We start from the raw sequence: 23,615 nt of genomic DNA on the forward strand, positions 1-23,615 counted from the left end.
GCTGTGCGCTGTGTGTTCAGGCAGAGGGCGCTGAGTTCCAGAGTATCCGACCCTTTTCAAATGGGACACAGTCACGGGGTTAATATGAGTTGAGCAGTTTGAGAGGAATCCGTGAAACAAGAGCTCGTTTGTAATCGCAATGTGGAAACAAACGATGCTGGACTCAGCTGCACTTTCCTGGCGAACGTCTAGCTAGCTGCTTTGCAATCTGTTTCGCCACTGAGAGAGGATCAAAAGAGGGAAGCCGGAGTAGAAGCCTAGCTGCTGGGATGGTCAAAGTTTGAGACTGCATCAAAGTCAAGGCTGGCAAGCAGAGAACACAAAAGGGACGATCTGGGAGAGGAGGATCAAAGCCCATGGCAAAGTAGATATTTTCTACATCTGACACAGTTGGAAAACCAAGTTTGCTGGCTTCAATTTCCGAGTTTTTTGTTTGTGAATTGTCTGAACACGCCGGGTAAAGAAGGCAACCAGGCAAGCAGCCACCACCATGTGTGTTCTACGATTCACGGTAAGAATGACAATTTCAGCGAATAACTTCCTAATGTCACGAGCGATATAGTTCTAGGCGTATTGCATAATCATCGTCATTGTGTCGATACGCTGGACAGTGTCTCATATACAACACGGTAGCCAGGCTATTTGATTCAAAATAGTTTGACTGACGACAAGCATCTCGGCGCTGCTCTTTGTTTACCATGAAGGTCGTCTTGCATGTGCACGACTTCCACGCACGGGCACCGCGGGGCTTTGATAATGGCATTTAAACACCGCTGCGAAGTTACATCAGGCCACATTCTATCCAAGCGGTCTTACCTGTTTCTACTGGCAGTTATTCAAAATGAAGAATGTGTTCTCAGAGAACTTTGTTTCCATTGACTTTGGAGTCGAGGTCACAGTGCACTATTCCCGACATTATCCCGCTGTCTAGTGTTAGATTTACTCTCGCATTAGCTCTAACATCTAACATGACCTATATGAGTTCTGCTGAGAAATCATTATCAAGGAGCTAATTTTAGTAAAGAAAAGGGATTAATTTCATCCCTGCTTCCTACAACTGACATCTGTTGCTGTTGAGGTATCATTGCCCCTCTGAAAATAGCAGCAAACAGGAAATTGCTTACACTCTGAAGGTAAGTCTGGCTATTAAATATGACACACTCACTGGAAAATTGCAGACTCTTATGAGGGACCAAGGGTATGAAGCCCAGTCACACGTCCCTGGTTATTTCGCCCACTTGGTTCAGTTTAGTTTACCACATTCATTTGTCAGGGCCAGGGACCATATGGAGAACAAGAGATGCATTGTACTAGATTTAGCTACCAGCTAATTTCCATCTGCAGTCCATGGGCAGTTCAACACAAACACTAATATAGTTAATACAGATATCAAAATACAAATATACATATATTACATATATAATACATATGTTACAATCATTCATAAATTCAAATATGCATTCATCATTATACCCAACAACAATGTGCAGTCAGCAAGCCCCCCCCCCTCCCCTCCAAGATAGAATTTCTTTTATTCTTTTTCTTTTCTTTCTTTTTGTTTACATAATATGGAAATCTGTACATGTTTTCAAACTGTCGGGAGCTTGTTCCATTCCTTAAAGGCTCTAAAAGAAAAACAGATTGTGTGCTCAGCATAAGAAGAGTAAGAAGAAGTGTCAGTGGAGAGTTGTGCAACCCATTTAAAATGCAGCAACTTGCAAAGAGAGAGGGCCGCGCTGTGTAATTGGTGGATGATAGCCAGAGGTCTATCACAAACACAAGATGTGTCTGTCTTGAGCTGGTTAAGGAGCCAGGCAAGAGGCTTAACCTGTTCTGTAGTAGACTATATTAGCTGCCGTTGATGTTGACTCTTCGTGTTCCTACAGGTTTCTGTGTGATGTCATAGAGATGGGACGCTGCTGTGCGGGGAGTGAAGCCGGCGCCGTCGGCTGAGGGGCCCTCCACTGGCCAATCAGGATGCACCTCGCCTCGCTGGGCGTCAGCAAGCTGTGCTTCCTGTTGTCGCTGGCGCTCTGCGGCCTCTTGCTGCTCCTCATCCCGGCCCTCCAGCCCACCCAACGCCAGGGGGACTTGCCGCTGCCCCGGCCCCAAACCGGACCTGCCCGAGCGTGGAAGCGCCCTGCCAACACCCCCCGTAACCCAGGAGGTCTGGAGATCCGAACGGAGGAAGGATTGAACCTGGGGAGGAGTGGGAGCACTGGGGGGCCAGGCAGACCCAGAAACGCCCAGAGCACCAGGGAGGGTGACCGGGTGCACGCTGTCAGGCTAGGGGACCTCCAGGGCGCGGGGAGGGGGAGAGACTCACACAGAGGCCAAGGAGAAGGCTCCCTTCCTCGGGTAGGGGGAGCCAAGGTAGCAGGGTCCAAGTCCAGGGAGCCTCTGGAGCTGAAAGACATTTTTCTAGCGGTGAAGACCACCAGGAAGTACCACCGGTCACGCCTGGAGCTGCTGCTCCAGACCTGGGTGTCCAGGGCCAGAGAACAGGTAGGAACACCAGCCTGCTGGAGGGTGAGAACAGGCCTGAGGTCTGGCTGACCGGCAGGGTCACGGCCAGCCCCAGAGACTGTTAGCTTGATGGGGGGTACAGGGGTAACACCTGGTTCATTCATACTGTGGGACTAGCAGCTTGATGGGGTAACACCTGGTTCATTCATACTGTGGGACTAGCAGCTTGATGGGGTAACACCTGGTTCATTCATACTGTGGGACTAGCAGCTTGATGGGGTAACACCTAGTTCATTCATACTGTGGGACTAGCAGCTTGATGGGGTAACACCTAGTTCACTCATACTGTGGGACTAGCAGCTTGATGGGGTAACACCTAGTTTATTCATACTGTGGGACTAGCAGCTTGATGGGGTAACACCTAGTTCACTCATACTGTGGGACTAGCAGCATGATGGGGTAACACCTAGTTTATTCATACTGTGGGACTAGCAGCTTCAGGTTTAGTGCAGTCCACAGTGGAAGGACTACCACTCTAGGGGGGCGAGATGTCAGAGTGAAAATCTGCTACCAAATCTATATACAAGTATTAGTTAGGCCTATTCTACAGTTTGACATGAGTGTGATCTAGTCCTAGTTCTGGTAGCTATAGGAGGAGTACCAGACAGAGGGAGGCGTCGGCAGACATAAAATCACCTCTGGTGGGGGGGGGGGGGGGGGGGGGGTCTGGTCTGCGTTTGGACGGACTGTAACCCCCTTTTTGCTCTCACACATTTGTAGAGCCGCACTGATGAACCAACACAGTACGGAAACTATACGCACAGCAGATCAGACTGTCTGCTCGTTAAATCCTCCTCAGTCGAGATGAACCTGTGCTCGGGCCGTCTCTGTTCACGCGTGCCGTGGTTGTTTGTTTGTTTGTCCTCGCTGGGCTTTTCCCTCTCGACATTCCGCTGCTAATGTGTCAACGCTTCTCAGAGCCCTGAACCCATATCTGAACCAACTGAATTGCCAGATTTATAGATAATTCCCTCCTGTGCTTCCACCATCGTCCTCGTCCCGTTTCTTCCTCGGAGATGAGAGGGTGGAGCTCTGACAGAGCTCTCTCATCGATGTCATTGTCATGTGTGTGGTGATGACCAGTTTGATTGATGCATTGGATGCTGGGTGTCAGTGTTGGCTGGAGAAGGAGAGGGTGACAGATTTTGCTCTGAACTGATTGAATGCTTCTCAACAGTGTGTCACTGGCCCAAGGGTCGGAAGTGTGTGTGTGCGCATGTGTTTGGTTCTCGGGGGGGGGGGGGGATCCTCGGTGGTCAGAGAGAGCAGGGTGGAAAATGGCAGCTGCTCTACTTGCTTGGTTTGTGGGAAAGTCTGTGTGTGAGTGTGCGAGTGTGCGTGTGTGTGAGTGTGTGTGAGTGTGTGTGTGTGCACGTGTGTGTGTGCGCGTGTGTGTGTGTGCGTGTGTGAGTGAGTGTGTGAGTGTGTGAGTGTGTGTGTGTGAGTGTGTGCGCGTGTGTGTGCGTGTGTGTGTGTGTGTGCGTGCGTGTGTGCGCAGGCATGTGCGGGACTCCTGGGTTCCTCAGCAACCTGAGACTGAGACACATATGTGCCGAACACTGTCGTGTTTGCTCTCCCTCTCCACAGGAATCTTCCCCCCAACCACCCTCCACCCCTAACCCCCACTCTGCAGAGAACTGGGGTGCTGCATGGAATCTGCCCCCCAACTACCCTCTACCCCTAACCCCCGCCTGCAGAGAACTGGGGTGCTGCATGGAATCTGCCCCCCAACCACCCTCCACCCCTAACCCCCGCTCTGCAGAGAACTGGGGTGCTGCATGGGGGGGGGGGGGGGGTAGAGAGGGAGAGGAGGAGTGGGTGGAGGGAGAGTAGGGTTCAACACTAAAGGGAGGGGATGGGTTTGGGGGGGCTAGAATGGGAGGCGGGGGGCAGCAGAGGGAAATGGGTGTGGGAGCAGTCAGGCAAACAGAGAGGAGTTCAGACTAGACCTCAGACAAACAGTATGGAGGGGAGGGGAGGGGAGGGTGTCGGACGGAATGGCCAATAGTCTGGATGAATCGTTGGTTCTATGGAGTTGTGTACTAGGTAGGGTATCCTACTATGTTAGGATATAGGGTATGTGCTAGGTAGGGTATAGGACTATTATAGGGGGTATAGGGTATGTACTAGGTAGGGTATAAGCCTACTAGTGTGTAGTTGTGTTTTTAGGGTAGGTTGCTGGATGGGGTACCACAGTTTAGAGTAGCCATAAGGGTTTGCTTGTTTACAGCTGGAATGATCTAACCAGCCAACTCTATGACGCTGGTGTCCTACTAGTCTCTATATACAGTCATGGACGAAAGTATTGGCACCCCTGGAATTTTTCCAGAAAATACAACATTTCTCCCAGAAATTGTTGCAATTACAAATGTTTTTGGAATAGGCCTACATATGTTTTTTTTCCTTTATATGCATTGGAAAAACACAAAAAAGCTGAAGAAAAAAGCCAAAATTGACATAATTTTACACAAAACTCAAAAAATGGTCCGGACGTTCCTCAGACAGAGAGCCTAATAATAATGCCGGGCTCAGACTACAGGATTTTTGGGGCGATTTATCCCCGATTCACCCCTCCCGACAATCGGAGGATAAATCTGGTCTGGAACGTTATTCGGGGCCGATAATCGGCCCAGATTATCTTGTAATGTGAGGGGTTTACAGATCCAATGTTATACCTCGCGATCGGCTCGCAGACCCATCGGGGCGGCCCCGATAATATCAAACATGTTTGATATTTAAGATTATTACGTCCCGACTTTACAAGTGAGATGGCGAGACCAGTGGTTCGTTGCTCCCTCGGGCACGATAAGATCCTGTAGTGTGTGCTGAGCCGTTATTTTCAAATCTTGCTGTGTGTGCTTGTTTGAGATGCGCAAGAAGAATATCTGTTAAGATTCTCCTTATGTGCGTGATGTAACCCGATTTCGGTTTTGAAATATCCTGTAGTGTGAGCCCGGCATTAGTGTTAACCTTGCTTCACCATCCTGATGATCACGTGAGCTCACATTGTTTTTCTCCGCAGGTCAGTCTGGCCACGCCCCCATTCAGACTGACTTCCACCCGGCAGAAATATGCCGGGCCAATCACAGCCATTCATATAATACGGGGCGGGTTTGATACAACGACTGTACCCATTTGATACGATGATACGACAACTAGCCCATGTTTCGTTGCTCTGATTGGTTACAGGTCTATCCAATTGCATCCAGAGGCATTTTGGTCTGTGACCGTTGATGACGCCCATTGGAAATTGAAAATAAACACATCAGCTCCAGACCCTTCGCATTTTTGTGAACTGGGTCTGGTGGAGCCAGGCTACCTCAGTGGGCCATCTGTAGCAGATCTAACAGGAAAACCTCTCTCTGGCCCAGCCTGGTTCAGTTTGCTGTAACACTGGATAGTTTTCAGGACTCCATTTGTGTTTGTTTACACTAAAGATCCTATCACACCACCAGAACAGAGGGCAGCTAGCAAACGGAGCAACCAGAGTCAAACACGGCCACATTCCTGAGGCACAGTTGATATTAGTACACCATGTGAGATGAAACCAATGGAACAGTCAGACTCACTGTGCAACAGTCGTGTGTGTGTGTGTGTGTGTGTGTGTGTGTGTGTGTGTGTGTGTGTGTGTCCACGCAACGACCACCTGTCAGTGTGTTTGTGAGAGACTAGTAAGCCTATCTCCGACCTGTCAGCGGTGGTCGGGGGTAAACAAGGTCCAGCCAGTCTGAGGCCTTGTTTACAAGCCTTCAAAGAGCAGAGCGATGTGCGGTCGTTTTCCCGTCAGTGGGGTTGTTCAGGGGTCCAGAGGACGGTTTGACGGAGGGTCACACTGCTGGAGGGTCTCTAACAGTCTGCTTCCTGTGGAGCTCTGTAGGGTTTACAGCAGACCTGCTGGGCTTATAGACCTCTTCAAACACCACTAGGGTTTACAGCAGACCTGCTGGGTTTATAGACCTCTTCAAACACCACTAGGGTTTTTAGCATCTTCTGACTACCTGTACCATGCATTTAGCTGAACGCCAACTCTAATCTACTCTAGCTTGTTGTGTTCTATTCTACTCTACTACTGTAGTCTACTCCACTCTATTCTACTCTACTTTACTCTAATCTACCCTACTCTACTCTAGCCTTAAGGGTCCTCATATGAGAGGTATTCCTCCAAAGTAAGGAACACATGAGTCATAATTTTATTCCTCCTGCTCTCTTTCTAATGTGGAAACTATTCTTGGAATCCCCCACTAAAGCATATATGGGCTTGTGGAGAGAAGGACTGGTAGAGTAGAGGTAGCTTCCTAGTCTAGCAAGAACCAGAGGTGACACCTGGGAAGTTAAAGAAAATGTATCGTTCATGCTCGCTTCATTAAAGATTGCATATTGCTCTTGCTTTTAAATAAAGAACATTGCTTTTGCCTATGGTTGTATAACAGTCAGGGGTGAGTTATGTCTGTGCCCTGGCTACTGTCTCACTCCCGTCCTTGGAAGAGTGCTGCTGAAGGTCTCCTCATTTTTGTTTTATGTTCGGAAGGAACCAGAAAAAGCTGGTCTACTGTCTTGTTGATCCGTTTTCTATCAATCATGACTCAGTAGGTCTGTTTTATTACAGTAGATTGTATATCTGTCTGACTGGGACTCTACCCCGGTCAGAGAGAAACCCTATCACTGTGCTCTTTCTCTCCCCATACATGTAAAATAAATACATTAGAAAGACTGATTTTCCTGATTGATTAGTAAGGAAGACTGGATTGATTTCTTCTACACACCCCGCTTGCTTCAAATGCAACCGAAGACTGCCTGTGAGGCTCAGAGGCCGGCTCACTGGAGTTCAGGTCCGGTGTGTTCTGTGTTGTTCGTATCAGGCAGCCTGTCACAGTGACTGACCAAGGCCTCTAGTCCAGCGGCGGTCAGCGATTCCACCCTCGTCTCCGCCAGAGTGGCCCCGTGGCCAGGCCGACCGCACGCTGCAGGGGATGAGATCTTCCTGGGCTCCAGCCTCGGGCTCCGTGCCCTCCAGGTCTACCCAGCGCTGGTGACTCTGCCCCCCGCCCAGTTCTCCTGGCGCCCCCTCCTCCAGGGGCAGGGCGGCGGCTGGGGGGGGGTGTTTGGCCAAGGAGGGGTCCTTTTCTCTGTTGGCCTGGCGGCACAAAAATCGAGTGTGTGCGCCGCACCTCAGGCCTGCGGTGTCCTCTGCCAAGCCTGGCGAAGAGCACTGGCGTCTCTCCCCGTGCCCACAGGAAGCAGGACACGCCACTGGGCACGAGGCACAGGGAGAGCGAGGGAGAGAGGAAGGATGTGGAGAGAGAGAGAGAGAGAGAGAGGGGAAAAGAGGACATGCCACTGGGGAGAGAGAGAGAGAGATGATATATAGAAAAGAGGCCATGCCACCGGGCACGAGGCGGGCGGGCGGGAGCAGGGGGATGAGTGTTGAGGGGTGAACGGGAGCAGGGGGATGAGTGTTGAGGGGTGAACGGGAGCAGGGGGATGAGTGTTGAGGGGTGAACGGGGACACGCGCACAAAAGAACCCGCTACAACCGGAACAGAATGCCTGGCCTGGGAGCCAGACAGGGAGGGAGGGAGGGAGGGAGGGAGGGAGAGAGAGACGGAGAGAGAGACGGAGTGGTGGTGTGAGCCCCGGGCAGACGGGCCTCCTCCTCGTTGTGTTCGGCGGCCTGGATGAGGACGAATTCTCTACTTCCCTCCCTCTCTTTCTCTCTCTCTCTCTCTCTCTCTTCCACCACTTTCTCTCTCTCTCTCCCATCAGCCCCACATCTCTCTCCCCCCTCTCTCTCCCACCACCCTCTCTCTCCCCCCTCTCACTCCCACCACCCTCTCTCTCCCCCCTCTCTCTCCCACCACCCTCTCTCTCCCCCCTCTCTCTCCCCCCTCTCACTCCCACCACCCTATCTCTCCCCCCTCTCTCTCCCACCACCCTCTCCCCCCCCCCCTCTCTCTCCCCCCTCTCTCTCCTCCCTCTCTCTCTCTGAGTACAACCTCGCAGCACTACCTTTAGGACAATGGGCTGCTTTATTTAAAATTTGGCTACTGTGTGTGTGTGTGTATATATGTGTGTGTGTGTGTGTGTGTGCTCGTTATGTTAACACTGTGTCTTTGTGTCCTTCAGACCTTTATATTCACTGATGGGGAGGATAAGGACTTGAGGAGAGCAGGTAAGACACACACACAAACACACACACACACACACACACACACACACACACAGGGTGCACAAACAGGAGAGCACTTCTTTGGCATCTTTAAATGGACCTATTGCAGTACAGTTGAATGGTTGAAGACTAAACTGTTTTCGCTCCCTCTCTCGTCTTTCCTCCCTCTCCTCCCTCCTTCTCTCCTCCATCTCGCTGTCCTCCCTCTCTCTTCTCCATCCCACTCTCCCTTCCTCCCTCTCTCCTCCCTTCCTCTTTCTCTCCTCCCTCTCTCCTCCATCTCCTCTCCCTTCCTCTTTCCTCTCTCTCTCTCCTCCCTCCCTCTTTGCTCCCTCCCTCTCTCCTCCCTTTCTCTCTCCTCCCTTCCTCTCCCCTTCATCTCTCTCATCCCTCCCTCTTTCCTCTCTCTCTCCTCCCTCCCTCCCTCCCTCCCTCTCTCTCTCCTCCCTCCCTCCCTCTCTCTCTCCTTCCTCTCTCTCCTCCCTCCCTCCCTCTCTCTCTCCTCTGTCTCTCCTCCCTCCAGGAGCGAACATCATCAACACCAACTGTTCAGCCGCCCACACTCGCCAGGCCCTGTGCTGTAAGATGTCTGTGGAGTACGACAAGTTCATCGAGTCGCAGAAGAAGTGAGTCGTACCCTGGCCCCGACCCCTGACCCTAACCCTAACACTTACTCTAGACCTTACCTTAACCTAGCGTGGGCGGTCCTCGTAGGCACACAGAGTTGAGCCGAGCTGAGCCAAGTATGTTGGTGTTTTTTTGTTCCACAAGGAGAACATGTTTTTGAGGTCCCATGGTGTCTGGCTCTTAGAGGTCTGTGTTTTCCTACCAGGCGGTCGGTCTAGGAGAGAACGAGGCTCTGGCGCAGTCTGTGTTGGGTTCCTGAGGTCAGCAGATGGACAGGACCGTGTTTATGTACTCTCACATCTGTGCCAGGAACGGGCTGTATGGACACAAGGATCCTGGAGCTCGCTGTGTGTGTGTGTGTGTGTGTGTTTATGTCCGTGTGTGTGTGTGCATGTGTGTTTATGTCTTTGTGTGTGTGTTGTGCGCGTGTACACACAGTTTCATATCTCACAGCCGTCTGGCAGATCCTATAGATGAGTTATAAGTTATTCACTTTTAACTGAAAAGCTTAGGAGTTGCGTAATACCCTGTTTGCTCTCCTCTCCTCTCCACCTCTCCTCCTCTCCACCTCTCCTGTCCTCTCCTCCTCTCCACCTCTCCTCTCCTCCTCTCCACCTCTCCTCTCCATCTCTCCTGTCCTCTCTACCTCTCCTCTCCTCTCCTCTCCTCTCCTCTCCTCTCCTCTCCTCTCCTCTCCTCTCCTCTCCTCTCCTCTCCTCTCCTCTCCTCTCCTGTCCTGTCCTCTCCTCTCCTCTCCTCTCCTCTCCTCTCCTCTCCTCTCCTCTCCTCTCCTCTCCTCTCCTCTCCTCTCCTCTCCTCTCCTCTCCTCTCCTCTCCTCTCCTCTCCTCTCCTCTCCTCTCCTCTCCTCTCCTCTCCTCTCCCTCTCCTCTCCAGGTGGTTCTGTCACATGGATGATGATAACTACGTGGTTCTGCCCAGTCTGCTGGTCCTGCTGTCGTCCTACCACCCCAGCCAGGATGTGTACCTAGGCCGGCCCAGTCTGGACCACCCCATAGAAGCAGCAGAGAGGGTCAAGACCGATGGATCAGTGAGTCCTCCACTCCCTTTTTAATAGTTGTCTGTGAGCGGCTAGTACTTATTATAAAAATTTGCATCTTGATCCGCGTCTCAAACTATGCCGTATTGGGTCCTTGAATTTGAGGGAATTGGGCCTTGAAAGTCCTTGAAAGGTCTTTGAATTTGATGTTGCAGAAGGTGTGGGAACCCTGTCTCTCTCTCTCTCTCTCTCTCTCTCTCTCTCTCTCTCTAAACCCCTTCTCTCTTTGTCTTTCTTAATTCTTCCTTTCTCTTTGTCCTATTCCAGTGGACTCTCCCTGCTTACTAGTATCTCTCTGGCTCAGGTTCTGTCTCTGAGGTTCTGTCTTTTTCTCTGAGGTTCTGCCACTGAGGTCCCGTCTCTGTGTCTGAGGTTCTGTCTTTTTCTCTGAGGTTCTGTCTCTGAGGTTCCATCTCTCTCTGAGGTTCCGTCTCTGTGTCTGAGGTTCGGTCTCTGTCTCTGAGGTTCTGTCTCTGTCTCAGGTTCTATCTCTGAGGTTCTGTCACCGTCTCTGAGGTTCCGTCTCTGAGGTTCCATCTCTGTCTCTGAGTCTCTGTCTCTGAGGTTCTGTGTGTGTCCTGTACCACAGGTGTCAGTGAAGTTCTGGTTTGCCACGGGGGGAGCCGGGTTCTGTATCAGCCGGGGTCTGGCGCTGAAGATGAGCCCTTGGGCCAGGTGAGCTGTGCTGTGTGGTTCCTGTGTTGGTGGTGCTGTGTGGTTCCTGTGTTGATGGACTATGAACATGAAAACTGGGGATTCTTTAAGCTCCAAACATCAATGGCCGGGTTTCCCGAAACCTTCTTAGCGCTAAGAAGCTCTATGAGTCTTCTAGCAAGCGAACGGGAGCTTTAAGAAGACTCAAAGAGCTTCTTAGCGCTAAGAAGGTTTCGGGAAACCCGGCCAATGTCTCTCTCCTTCTCTGTTCACCTCCTGGCCTTTCTCCTCCTCCTTCTCTCCTCGCTCGCTCCGTCTCTCCACTCCTCCCTCCATCCCTCCTTCTCCAGTCTGGGGAATTTCATCAGCACGGCGGAGAAGATCCGTCTCCCTGACGACTGCACGGTGGGCTACATCATCGAGGCGTTGCTGGAGGTGTCGCTGACTCACACCAGCCTGTTCCACTCCCATCTGGAGAACCTCACCAGGCTACCCACACACACACTGCTGCAGCAGGTAGCCCTGTGTGTGTGTGTGTGTGTGTGTGTGTGTGTGTGTGTGTGTGTGTGTGTGTGTGTGTGTGTGTGTGTGTGTGTGTGTGTGTGTGTGTGTGTGTGTGTGTGTGTGTATGTACTGTGTGTGTGTGTGTGAGTGAGAGAGAGAGAGAGAGGGAGAGGGGACAACAGCTCTTTTGTCTTCTGCCTGTGTTGCATGCAGTGGCCACTAATTGTTCTGAGAAATCTAACAAAACTGTGTGTGTGTGTGTGTCTTTCCCCAGGTCACTCTGAGCTACGGGGGGTTTGAGAACAGGAGGAACATAGTCAGCATTGGAGGAGCTTTCTCTTTGGCTGAGGACCCCTCACGGTACACACATAAACATTAACCCAACGTTAACACAATGCTCCAGCCAGGCTGGACTATGACACAACTATAACTTTGTGCTTAGTTTAATGATTTACCAAGTTTGTTGACCTATTTTGTTCTCTACTTGACAGAGAACTGACTCCCCTCTCTGTTCATCTCTCTCTTGTTGTCAGGTTTAAGACAGTCCATTGCCTCCTCTACCCAGAAACGGACTGGTGTTCAACTAAGACTCCCAGTAAGAGTCGGCACCGCTGAAGGCCACTGACTACACCCTCTACCCCCGTCCCCCCCACCCCCCCACCCCCATCCTACCGAGCTACCCTACACCTCCCCTCTACCCCCCCCCCCCTCCCATCCTACCTAGCTACCCTACCCCTCCACCCCCCCTCCCATCCTACCAAGCTACCCTACACCTCCCCTCTACCCCCCTCCCATCCTCCCTTCTACCCCCCCACCCACCCTAAGGCACCACTCTGCTCTGGATGATGGTACCACAGTCACTCCTCCGGCACCTCCACCAAAGTTACTGACAGACGGCCTTTTATCCAGTAACCGCGACTCATAAGTGTGTGACATTTTTGACAGTCTTTTATCCAGTGACCGTGACTCGCGTATGAAGTCCCTGACGGCCTTTTATCCAGTAACTGTGACTCGCGTATGAAGCCCCTGGAATGAGTGTTCCACTGGTTCCAGAGGTGGGGTCATGACCCTGTCCCTCAGCTCTGCACTTCTTCACGCTGCCTTCAACTGTCACCACAATGACCTGTTTTACCACTCTTTGTTATTTTTGTTGTTGTTGTCAACTCCTGAATTACAAACATGGTGGTCCAGAGAGCGAGAGAGAGTGTGTGTGTGTATCTGTTGGTGTGTGTGAAGGAGTACTGAGGGACAGACATTATTTTGAAGGTACTAGTTAACAGGGTGAAATGGTAATTTATTGATTTCTTTCTGTGGTCCAAACATTTATTTGGCTGATGTTTGATAGAACTGACCAGAAGACTATCAGTGTTAAAGAAAACATGGTCCGAGTTTGTAACCAACAAACCTGTGATCATTTTCTCCAATAAATCTCCAATCAGAGGTGTGTGTGTGTGTCTGTGTGTGTTTGTGTGTGTGTGTGTCAAACAAACAAAGCCATCATAATTATGTAACTGTGTAGTCTTCAATTCAATGCATCTATTTTGTTCCTGAAACACTGCTGACCTGGGGTCAGCCTGTGATGTTTGCACTGTTCCAGAACTGTTCTATTCTCCCAGACCATCTAATGTTCTATCACTTTCAGTATTTACACTTTCAGTGTAATTAAGTGAGTCATTAATAGCAGCGTCTATCGGTTCTCTCACACTCTTCTTTTTGCACAGAAACCCTAGAATCCAAATACAGTCTGTATCTATCCATTTATCAGTCTGTCTGTCCTTCTCTCCAACTCTGTCCATCCATCCACCCGGACCTGCTGCAGGTCAGTGGGGGAGGTGAAGAGACTGACTAAACATGTCAGGATGCGATTTGTATTTCACTAATTTCTTCTGTATTTTTACTATTGCTGTATGTGGTTCTGTGATAAATAAAGGATTGAAAGCGCTTCATGTTTACTTCGTTACCAAAGTACCTTTATTCATTTGTATTATATAATTACATATAGGCCTACTTGGAAATGATTGAAATTATGATTTCTTTGTTAAAAAAAACAACATTACATTCAGACTTTTATGGACAGTCATGATCTGGGGTGATGATTACAGAAGTGCGTATAGCCTACTCTATGGCTAAATTGCATACATTTTAGTTTTTATAGTGGTGGTGAAGTGGGTAGGCTATAGCCTACATGTCTGCCATGGATAAAGAAGTGGGTAAACTCCATACTCCGTATACCTCCATACCCTCCACTACACCACTGGTCATGATGACTTGGGTATTTTCTCCTCACGTTCCTCGTTAAACTAACGGTGACGTTTTTGTCCATTAACTTTTTTGCTGTTTTGTCCCCTTCTCGCGAGCTGCGCCGAAACTGAACATTGCGCAGTCTGCTCGCCCTTTGCTCTGCTGCACCATTCAGGAGGATAGTGTGGGTAAGGAATCGTACACACGGTCTATTTGGATATTAATTTCCTCTCCGAGACTTCCTTGAAAACAGAGCGACTTGTCCTGCTTCGGACACTAGGCTTGAATGAATACTGGGTAGGGCGAGTGTTGCGCGTAAACGATAGACTAGCCTACTCTTCATTTCCACTAAATTCATCCATCGAAGCCCTGCTTGAACAACTCGTTTGTACTAGAGAGCCATGGAGATCTCTTTCGCAGGCAAGCGGGCCCTGGTCACGGGAGCAGGAAAAGGTAGGCTAAATAAATAAATAACTACATAAGCCCCTACTACACAGGCTTTAAAGGCACACAGTGACACCGTCAGGTTTCCTTCAAAGGTACACCCAATGTGAAATGTGAAAATGAAACCATTCCTCCCCTTCAGCTAAAATGAACTCAAAACTTACTGGCTGTCATTATAATAAAATAAAAACAGAAATAGAGGATCTGTCCATGTATCTTTTATTGGTGAGTGCTACCATGCATCTTTGATGTCCTTTTTGATGTCATTATAATATGTCGTAAAGCCTAAAACATGATCGGAATGTGAGTGTCAGCTGCCGTGTCACACCGATAGCCCCAGCGCATAATGCCTTTTGTGTTCAGGGATTCCTTTCTCTGGCTTCTCTCAGGGATCGGGAGAGCCACGGCCCTCGCGCTGGCGCGCTGCGGGGCGGAGGTCACGGCTGTCACGCGCACGCGGGCAGACCTAGACAGCCTGGTGCTGGAGGTATACCGCACACTGCACAGCTCCCCCCCAACTCCCCCTCGTGTGTGTCCCATCTCAGGGCTCGACCTCTTCGACCTCTACCCCCCCCCCCCCCCACACACACACACACCCTCTCCACCACTCGTTGTTTCATCCTTTGTACCCTGTCCTCCTCTCTCTCTCCACACATCTCTCCATCGTCCTAGTTTCCTCCCGCTGCTCTGTTCATTTCTCTCTCCCTCCATTGTCTCTGCTCCCCGCCGTGACAGTGGGAGGGGGGAGAGAGGCTCCCTCGGCTGATTGGTTCCGGTGTCTGCCGTGGGTTTTTGCTCCCGCAGTGTCCGTCCATCACCCCGGTGTGTGTGGACCTGGCGGACTGGGGGGCCGTAGAGGCGGCCCTGGGCGGGGCAGCGGGCCCCGTCGTTGACCTCCTGGTGAACAACGCCGCCTGCGCCTCACTGCAGCCATTCCTGGAGGTCACGCCGGAGGAGTTCGACAGGTAGGCCTAACGGAGGAGAGCCTCTGGACTTTCGTCTCGTTTGGTTTCCTAAGTAGATGAAGTATTCAAGTAGTCAAACCTGTTTCATAAACCTACTGTAGCTCCCGTAGTTAGAGCATGCTTAAAGGTGATATACGTAACATTTTTTCCATCTAGATGAATCACTTAAAAAATCCTCTAACAAGGCTTGTGAGCCAATAGTATTACCACACCTGATTGCAAAGAGATGCCACATGGTACCAGCGTCGTAATACTATTGGCACGACTCACAAGCTTTGTTAGAGGTGGGAACCAAACCTCAGACATCTCAGACAGAGATAAACACAACATTAATTTCAGACTTGTCCATTTTTTTAAATTATAAATTTATAATCAGTCATTTTGGGGGGAGGAAAGTGATACTTTTACTCCGCACCTTTCTAAAAGCTCTGGATGTTTTGTTTTTTTAACGATTCATCTACAGTACATAAAAATGTTACCTATAGCACCTTTAATCAGTGGAACTTTGCCTCCATCGTCTGTCCCACCTGCAGATCCTTCAACGTGAACGTGAAAGCCGTGCTCCACATCTCCCAGGTAATAGGAGGCAGAGACCCATCGTGGTTCACTTCTTTCTCATCAGTTAACAATATTATGGTCTGCTCCTTCACACATCTCACTGTTCCCTCTGTGTGCGTGTGTGTGTGTGTGTGTGTGTGTGTGTGTGTGTGTGTGTGTGTGTGTGTAGCTGGTAGCTAGGGGTATGAAGGCCAGAGGGACAGGCGGCTCCATCGTCAACATCTCCAGCCAGGCCTCCCAGTGTGCCCTGAGGGAACATGCTGTCTACTGTGAGACACACACACACACACACACACACACACACACACACACACACACACACACACACACTTCGGCTTAGACATCACATTGTAGCCTGATAAACCCGACAGAGCCCTGCATGATAGAGTGAAGAGTCACTCAATCTCAAGAGTAGCTCAATAACAGATTATAGATTCAAAAGCCCTGCTGAAGTAGTCATCATAGATTAGAAATGAACAACCCACAACTACTAATAATATCCTTCCTGCCCTCTCTCTCTCTCTCTTTCCTATTGTACAGGTGCCACTAAGGGGGCCTTGGACATGCTCACCAAGGTCATGGCTCTAGAGCTGGGGCCCTATCAGGTAGATCAGTCTGAATATGAATATGAATCTGAATCAACTCCATTCTAGATGGAATCTATCAGGTCCATCAACTCTTCTAGATTAACTCTTCCAGATAGATCAACTCTTCAGTTCTATATTCAGTTCTATATTTTGTACATTGTACTAAATTTAGCTACTAGCTATTTTTTAACTGCAGTCCCTGGGCAGGTCAACACAGATCAACTCTCAAATAGGAGAGTTCTGGAGCTCACGGATCATCTTTAGAAAAACTTTTATTTGGTGCACAGGTCACTCTTCTTCAGAGTTCACAGGGTTAGGGTGATGAACTCTCCTGGGGATGCATCTCAGTAGTCTCCCATACTCTCCTCTCCTGGATCTGTATTGAACCAGGTTTTATGTAGTTACCATTAGATGAGACCAGGAGGCAAGGAGAAGGAGCTGGGTGAGAGTATTGACCTGTGCCGCCCCTCACCCCCCCCCCCCCCCCACATCAGATCCGCGTGAACAGCGCAAAGGAGACGGGGTGAGGATACAGAGTGAGCGTATTGAGCCATGCCCCATGCTTTGCTTCTCGTCAGATCCGCGTGAACAGCGTGAACCCCACCGTGGTGATGACGGAGATGGGCCGTCTGGGCTGGAGCGACCCGGAGAAGGCCAGGACCATGACCTCCAGGATCCCCCTGGGCAGGTTCGCAGGTGAGAGGAGATCTCCTGACAACACCCGACGTGGTGAGAACGTGGGAGAACCCTAGACGCGTGAGAACGTGGGAGAACCCTAGACGCGTCTGCCCCGTGGTGCTGTGGAAGGAAACTCAAGTCCTTGGGTATAAAACGGTCTTCATTCGCCGTGCATGTTGGAGAGAGACGTAGGGTCAACGCTAAGGCTCTCTGGAGAGTATTACATTTGTACAGCAGCACAAACGAAGGTCATAGCAGGTGCGAGCTATCAAAGAGGACACGTCTTTCTCTGAAGAGTGCTTCTTTCAGATCACATCTGACGGCTGTGGCTCAGGAGGTGGAGCGAGACGTCTAATAACCGCAGGGTCAGCGGTTCGATTCCCGGCTCCTCTTGTCCAAATGTCGAAGTGTCCTTGAGCAAGACACTGAATCCCAAAGAACTCCCAATGGGCAGGCGTGCATGGCAGCTGGCCACCATTGGTGTGTGAATGAGCGAATGAGAGGCCATTGTAAAACGCTTTGTCCGTTAAGGTAGAAAGGCGCTGTATAAGGGCCGGCTATTCACATGTGTACAGCAGGACGGAGAGTGAGAGACACGCTAACAAAATGCAGATCATGGTGGGTACAGTTCATCAAGGACACATGTTTTTCAGTGCATGCAGTGAATGCTGCATTGAGTCACAGATAGAGAATTAATTAAACTAATGAAAATAAAATTTGACTTGATTTCAGCAAGCATAATGTATTTTCAGTCTATAAACTTCTACATTACCCAGAGAAGTTAGACTTTGGTCAACATCATCTCACCTTGCAGCACTGTCATGGCTGTCTTTCATTATTTTCTCTGTCGTGTGTGCTTGTGTCATGCGTGTGTATTTTGTCTGTGTGCACATGTGTATGCTTGTGGTTATGTATGGTTCTGTGTGTGTGTCTGTGTGTGTGTGTAGTGTACAGTAGGTGTATTGTTTGTGTATGCATGAGTGTATGTGGTTGCATTGTACACGTTTGTGTGTGTGTGTGTGTTGCATGTGGTTGCATAATTGTACACGTTTGTACATGCGTGTGTGTGTGTATGTGCACGTGTGTACGCTTGCATGTGGTGGAGCGGTGTGATTATGACTGTGTGTGATTCTGGTTGTGTGTGATTATGACTGTGTGTGATTCTGGTTGTGTGTCTCTGTTGCAGAGGTGGAGGATGTGGTGAACTCCATCCTGTTCCTGCTGAGTGATAAGAGCTCTATGACCAACGGGGTCACCCTGCCCGTGGACGGGGGCTTCCTGGCCTGCTGACCCCTTGACCGCCGCACTCTGAATCCCTATTGGTTCATCCACCCCTCCTCCTCCTCGCTGTAGATCCTGATTGGCTAGTAATGGCAGGCCAGTTGTTTGATGTTACTGAGAATAACCAGTGAAGAAGATTAAATCTTTTGACACATCTAGGTTTCTTCATCCACTCTCCTGAAGTTACTCTCTGTGTTGAGGTTCTTTGTAGAAGTAATGTAAATGACTTTCCATCGCAGTGTATTCCCCTTACATATACATTTGTATTTATTATACAAAATTGAAATATTTCACAACACTGACATGTGAAGTCATAAAAAATAAGACAAACAGTTAAACAAGTTTACAAGTCATCTTACAGTACATACATTGCCGATGCATCTCATACAACCGTCCTAAGAATTACAGTGGGTCAAATTCACCTGTTCATATCCATGCAATAGTAGATTGGACTCTGTAGCGTTTGAGAGCTACGGTTGCTATTACTGAGGACCAGACACATAATTCAACCACACAGTTGCTATGCCAACCAATGACAGCATGACAGAGAAGACTGCAGTGCAGCTGCCTCGCCAGAAGGGGGAGACAAAAAAAACACAGCAGGTCTATAACCACACAGAAATGCATTTAGTTAAAAGTGCAATCCTTTATTTGCCACAGGACAAATAAAAATCAGATTGCCCCTTTACGTACTTATTTACTGTTGAGCAACATCTCTAAATTCAGAGTGAGTGACTATTATCATTGTAATTTTACTCGTTTAGGATTAAAGAGCTAAATATTCAAGTACATGTATATATCCGTTATGCATTCCTTCTCTAAGGTTACTCTGTACATCACTAGACTTAGCATCAATATCCCTTTTTCTTCTGCTATGCTATGTTGACTGCTTGTTGAAAAGTCTTGTGTATTACTACAATACAATATGAAATAGTACCAAAACTTTGACACTAAAAAACTTGCTTGAAACAATACTGTCCTTCACACATATATCCATGCTCACTCTCACGCACGCACGCGCGCGCACACACACACACACACACACACAGACACAGACAAACCTAAACGATGGGATAACTTAAGACTTAAGACAGAGATCAGTCAGACCCATGCAGGCTCTGCGGGCGGCCATGTTGGACAGCTCCCTGTTGGGCATGCTAGTCTGTCACACTAAGGGCCTGAAGTTGCCCCTACACACAGATCTCGGGTCAGATTGGTCTTGGGGTGAGTGGGGGCCTCAGGTCAAGACCTGGAGCCTGATAGCTGACCATAGACCTGTGGCTAAGGGCAACTCCCACCAGGAGCCTTATTCACAGTAGACGTCCAGGCTGTTTTAAACACTGGTCTCAGCTTGGCATCAGCTCAGGCTAGCAGGGCTGAGGGGAGGGGGGAGGGGGGTGAATAGTAGTCAAGGAGGAGGATGTTGGTTCATTTCTTCCTCCTAAACAAACAAAATGGCAACTCATAATTTTTATCGGCTTGAACTAGTGAAGTTCCACGATGGAGAAGTCAACATATTCAATACTGTAAAAAAAGAAAAAGACAAAAAAAAAAAGAGTCCAGTCATGGTCTTGTCTATGTACTGTAGCAACATCTTAGAGTAAAACATAGAACTTATAGAACTAAACCCAGCAGTGCGGTATCTTTCTCTCTCCGACAGCATTCCACTCTCTCTTTCTCTCTCCACATCACTCTCTCTTTCTCTCTCCACATCACTCTCTCTTTCTCTCTCCACATCACTCTCTCTTTCTCTCTCCACATCACTCTCTCTTTCTCTCTCCACATCACTCTCTCTTTCTCTCTCTCCATCACTCTCTCCACATCACACTCTCAGAGAAGTAGTGGTTGTTGTCATGGTTATGTTGTGTAATACTATCAGTCGACCGTTAGAGGCTCCTCCTTGTTGGAGGGGGGGGGGGGGGGGGGGGTCTGGAGGTCTGGGGCGGGCGGCGTGGTCTTCAGAAGACGGTGCACCTCTTGCCCCTCTTTTTCACAGGCGGGGGGCAGAGCACGGCGCGGATGGCCTCGTCGAACACCGTCTTCAGCCCTCGCTGGGTCAGGGCGGAGCACTCCAGGTACTTCACAGCACCTGGCGGACGCACGCGGGAAGCACGGATTAGAACGTGCACACACACACACACACACACACACACACACACACATAGAGCGATACATCCGTGCGCCCCGTCTCTCACCTATCTCCCTGGCCATGGCCAGGCCCTGGGGGTAGGTGATGGGGGACAGCTTCTTGTCCCTCAGCCTCTCGATGGTGTCCTTGTCGTCCCTCAGGTCCAGCTTGGTGCCCACCAGGATGATGGGCGTGTTGGGGCAGTGGTGGCGCACCTCCGGGTACCACTGGCCCACCACACACACACACATACACGCGCACACACACACACACACACACATACATACATACATACACACACACACACACACACACACACACACACACACACACACACACACACACACACACACACACACGGGAGGCAAAAGTCAGCCAGAAAAAAAACAGAGTTAGATGAATTAGAGTGGCTTTAGCTATAGAAATCAACAGGGGACCCCACAACAGCAAAATCAGCACTTTTCACACGATTGTGCCGATCTGAGCCGTGCTGTGTCGCCAGGCGACGCAGAACAGACCAGCTCCACGCAACAGTGTGAAATAGGTCACGGTTGGAAACCTCTAAAGCCAGGGAGAGTTCATAGGATCTACGTGGACCGGGTGTCATTCTTGAACCGGCGTCAAACTGCATACAGAGAGAGCTTGCTCCTCCTTCATAAACAAGTGTGAGGTCATCAAAAAGCGCAGCAGTGCTTTGGGACTGACCACTGAGAGCGGGCTCTCTCTGTACGCAGCGTGCGCGTGTGTGTGTGGCGTGGACATTCCAGGCGGTGATAGATGTGCATCCTTAGGTCAGACTCGGCACTTCCTCTGGCGGGAGGAAGGGTGGGCGTGGCCACTGACCTTAGCTCGGACGTTCTCAAAGGAAGCCGGGCTGACCAGCGAGAAGCATATCAAGAACACGTCCTGGGGAGAACCAGAGAGAACCAGAGAGAACCAAAGAGAACGCTTTGAGACCAGAGACCTCACTTAACGCATGAGGGAGAGTGCTTGTGTGTAGGAGTGGTAGTGTGTGTGTGAGAGTGTGCTTGTGTGTAGGAGTGGTAGTGTGTGTGTGAGAGTGTGCTTGTGTGTAGGAGTGGTAGTGCGCGTGTGAGAGTGTGCTTGTGTGTAGGAGTGGTAGTGCGTGTGTGAGAGTGTGCTTGTGTGTAGGAGTGGTAGTGCGCGTGTGAGAGTGTGTTTGTAGTGGTGTCTTATGGTTTGTGTGTGTTTGTGTGTGTGTGTAGTAGTAGTAATAGTAGTAGTATATGTGTGTGTGTGTGTGTGTGTGTGTGTAGTAGTAGTAGCAGTAGTATACGTGTGAGAGAGAGAGTATGTGTGCGCGTGTGTGAGAGTGAGTGAGTGTGTATGTGAGTGTGTTTGCGCTTGTGAGAGTGAGTGAGTGTGTATGTGTGTGTGTGTGTGTGTGTGTGTAGATACCGTCTGTGGGTAAGACAGAGGTCTGAGCCTGTCGTAGTCCTCCTGTCCTGCCGTGTCCCAGAGGCCCAGGTTCACTGGTTTCCCGTCCACCATCACGTTGGCAGAGTAGTTGTCAAAGCTGGCAGGAGGGAGGGAGGACAGGCAGAGAGAACAAATATACCTCATCAATTAGAAATGAAGTGATAATCGTTTGATATGAGGTGTGTGTGTGTGTGGGGGGGGGGGGGGGGGGGGGCAGCAGCAGTGTACTCACACAGTGGGGATGTACTCCCCGGGGAAGGCATTGGTGGTGTAGCTGATCAGCAGACAGGTCTTACCCACAGCCCTGAAGGACGCAGAGACAAAGAGACACTTGTCTTTCACAGCTTGTTTTTCCAACAGTAAATGAAAAAACGTGTCGTCGTCATGAGAAAAAAACGAAAATGTTCAACACCAACCGTGTGTGTGTGTGTGTGTGTGTGAGATGGGCTATCCTCTCTCCCCTTCTCCCTGGGAGTGTCACATGGACAGTGGCCTACATTCACTTAGCCTGGGGTGGGGAATCTAGCCCCCTCCGCAGAAATACAACTGCCCCACTAGCCCCCCCCCCCCCTTCCAGAGGGGGGCAGATTGGTAGTGGCATGGGAGAGAGGGCGGGGCAGGAAATATGTGGGTAAGTGGGTCGTACTGGAGCATGTGTGTGTGTCTGTGAGTGGGTAATATTGGAGTGTGTCTGTGTGTGTGTGAGAGAGAGATAGAGTTGATGAAGAGGGCTGTGAGCGACAGACAGTGCCAGTGTCAGTGCGACTGATTCGGGGTCACCGGGTTTCACAGACTGGGCGGGACCACCGGGGGAAATAGCTGTGCCAGAGGAAGAGTGAGGGGAGGGGGTGTAAAAGTAGGGGCTCTTGGGTGCATCACACGACCAGTCTCGGGACAGACGAGCCAATGTAATATTAATATACATTACGCTGCTTTCCATTAGCCTAATTGATCAATAACCCAAGTCATCGGCAGACCTCGGTTACTTGGTAACAGTCCTATAATTTCGCACGAAAAATTAATCAATAAATCCAATTCGCCCTAAGTCAAGAGCATTGATGAGGAGTAGGTTTAATTCGCGGGGAGATGCGGGCAGTAATAACGAACAACACCAAGCATGCACCAAACAACGGTGCCTTCTTCAGCAAACGGGAGGAGAAAGGGAAGACGTAACCAGCAGCACCCCAGCCTGACGGCCTACGAGCTGCTCCCTTCTCTCATTCCGGAGCGATCTCTCGCCATCAAATCACAATCCATAAACACACGCACACAAAACCTAGAGAAATGATAGTACATTTTGTGAATAAATACAACCAGGAACACCACATTGCCGAACGGCTACAGGCGAATAACGTTAGGCTCCAGAAAGACCACCCGTCAAATCGAAGCGCCCCAGCCCCTTTTTACGCCAGCATCCTCCCATCAGTGAATCACACAAGGGAAAAATAGCCGTGCATCACAGAAAGAGGAACTTACCCGTCGCCGACCACCACGCACTTGATAGCCTGCATTGTAAAAGATCAGGCGGTGTCTAAAAGCAGGCAGTAGTGGTTTATTAGGTCTCACGGTGAGCGCTGAGGTTCGGATGCGAGAAGCGGGCCAGTCCGCTCAGCGTTCCAGCCGCAGTGAAAGGGGTCGATGACGAGCGTAACCGGAAGGTGACGGAAAGGCTCGAGCGCATTTAAAGGTGCCGTCATCCGAGCTACTCCGTACTACCCGAACTACTACTTTCTCTTTTTTTTTTTACAACAGAAATGAA

General features: G+C 49.9%; 3 protein-coding genes across 4 annotated transcripts; 2 read left to right on the plus strand and 1 right to left on the minus strand.

Moving 5' to 3' along the window:
* Positions 1 to 146: 146 nt before the first annotated feature.
* On the plus strand, positions 147 to 13,469 carry rfng (RFNG O-fucosylpeptide 3-beta-N-acetylglucosaminyltransferase). Its single transcript, XM_084456294.1, has 9 exons — positions 147 to 511; positions 1,887 to 2,505; positions 8,649 to 8,694; positions 9,215 to 9,317; positions 10,214 to 10,367; positions 10,966 to 11,051; positions 11,381 to 11,546; positions 11,809 to 11,894; positions 12,068 to 13,469. The coding sequence occupies exons 2-9, from the start codon at positions 1,978 to 1,980 to the stop codon at positions 12,147 to 12,149; spliced, it is 1,251 nt and encodes a 416-aa protein (XP_084312420.1). The 5' UTR covers positions 147 to 511; positions 1,887 to 1,977; the 3' UTR covers positions 12,150 to 13,469.
* Positions 13,470 to 13,867: 398 nt separating this feature from the next.
* On the plus strand, positions 13,868 to 18,472 carry dcxr (dicarbonyl/L-xylulose reductase). The gene is made up of 8 exons (XM_084456298.1): positions 13,868 to 14,228; positions 14,609 to 14,706; positions 15,024 to 15,184; positions 15,718 to 15,760; positions 15,912 to 16,011; positions 16,283 to 16,347; positions 16,908 to 17,025; positions 18,194 to 18,472. Exons 1-8 carry the CDS (start codon positions 14,177 to 14,179, stop codon positions 18,295 to 18,297), a joined length of 741 nt encoding a protein of 246 aa, XP_084312424.1. The 5' UTR covers positions 13,868 to 14,176; the 3' UTR covers positions 18,298 to 18,472.
* A 1,774-nt stretch (positions 18,473 to 20,246) lies between these two features.
* rac3b (Rac family small GTPase 3b) lies at positions 20,247 to 23,422 on the minus strand (the record flags this gene model as incomplete). Of its 2 annotated transcripts, none has more annotated exons than XM_084456300.1 (6): positions 23,333 to 23,422; positions 22,089 to 22,160; positions 21,836 to 21,953; positions 21,260 to 21,322; positions 20,484 to 20,643; positions 20,247 to 20,377 (listed from the first exon to the last, which is right to left on the minus strand). In XM_084456300.1, the coding sequence occupies exons 1-6, from the start codon at positions 23,365 to 23,367 to the stop codon at positions 20,247 to 20,249; spliced, it is 579 nt and encodes a 192-aa protein (XP_084312426.1). In that variant the 5' UTR covers positions 23,368 to 23,422. The 2 variants fall into 2 exon arrangements, with proteins under 2 accessions (XP_084312426.1, XP_084312425.1); XM_084456299.1 differs by having other exon boundaries at positions 21,806 to 21,953.
* Between the last annotated feature and the right edge of the window lie 193 nt (positions 23,423 to 23,615).

The sequence above is a fragment of the Borostomias antarcticus genome, assembly GCF_949987555.1.
Source record: "Borostomias antarcticus genome assembly, chromosome: 22".
Lineage (NCBI taxonomy): Eukaryota > Metazoa > Chordata > Actinopteri > Stomiiformes > Stomiidae > Borostomias > Borostomias antarcticus.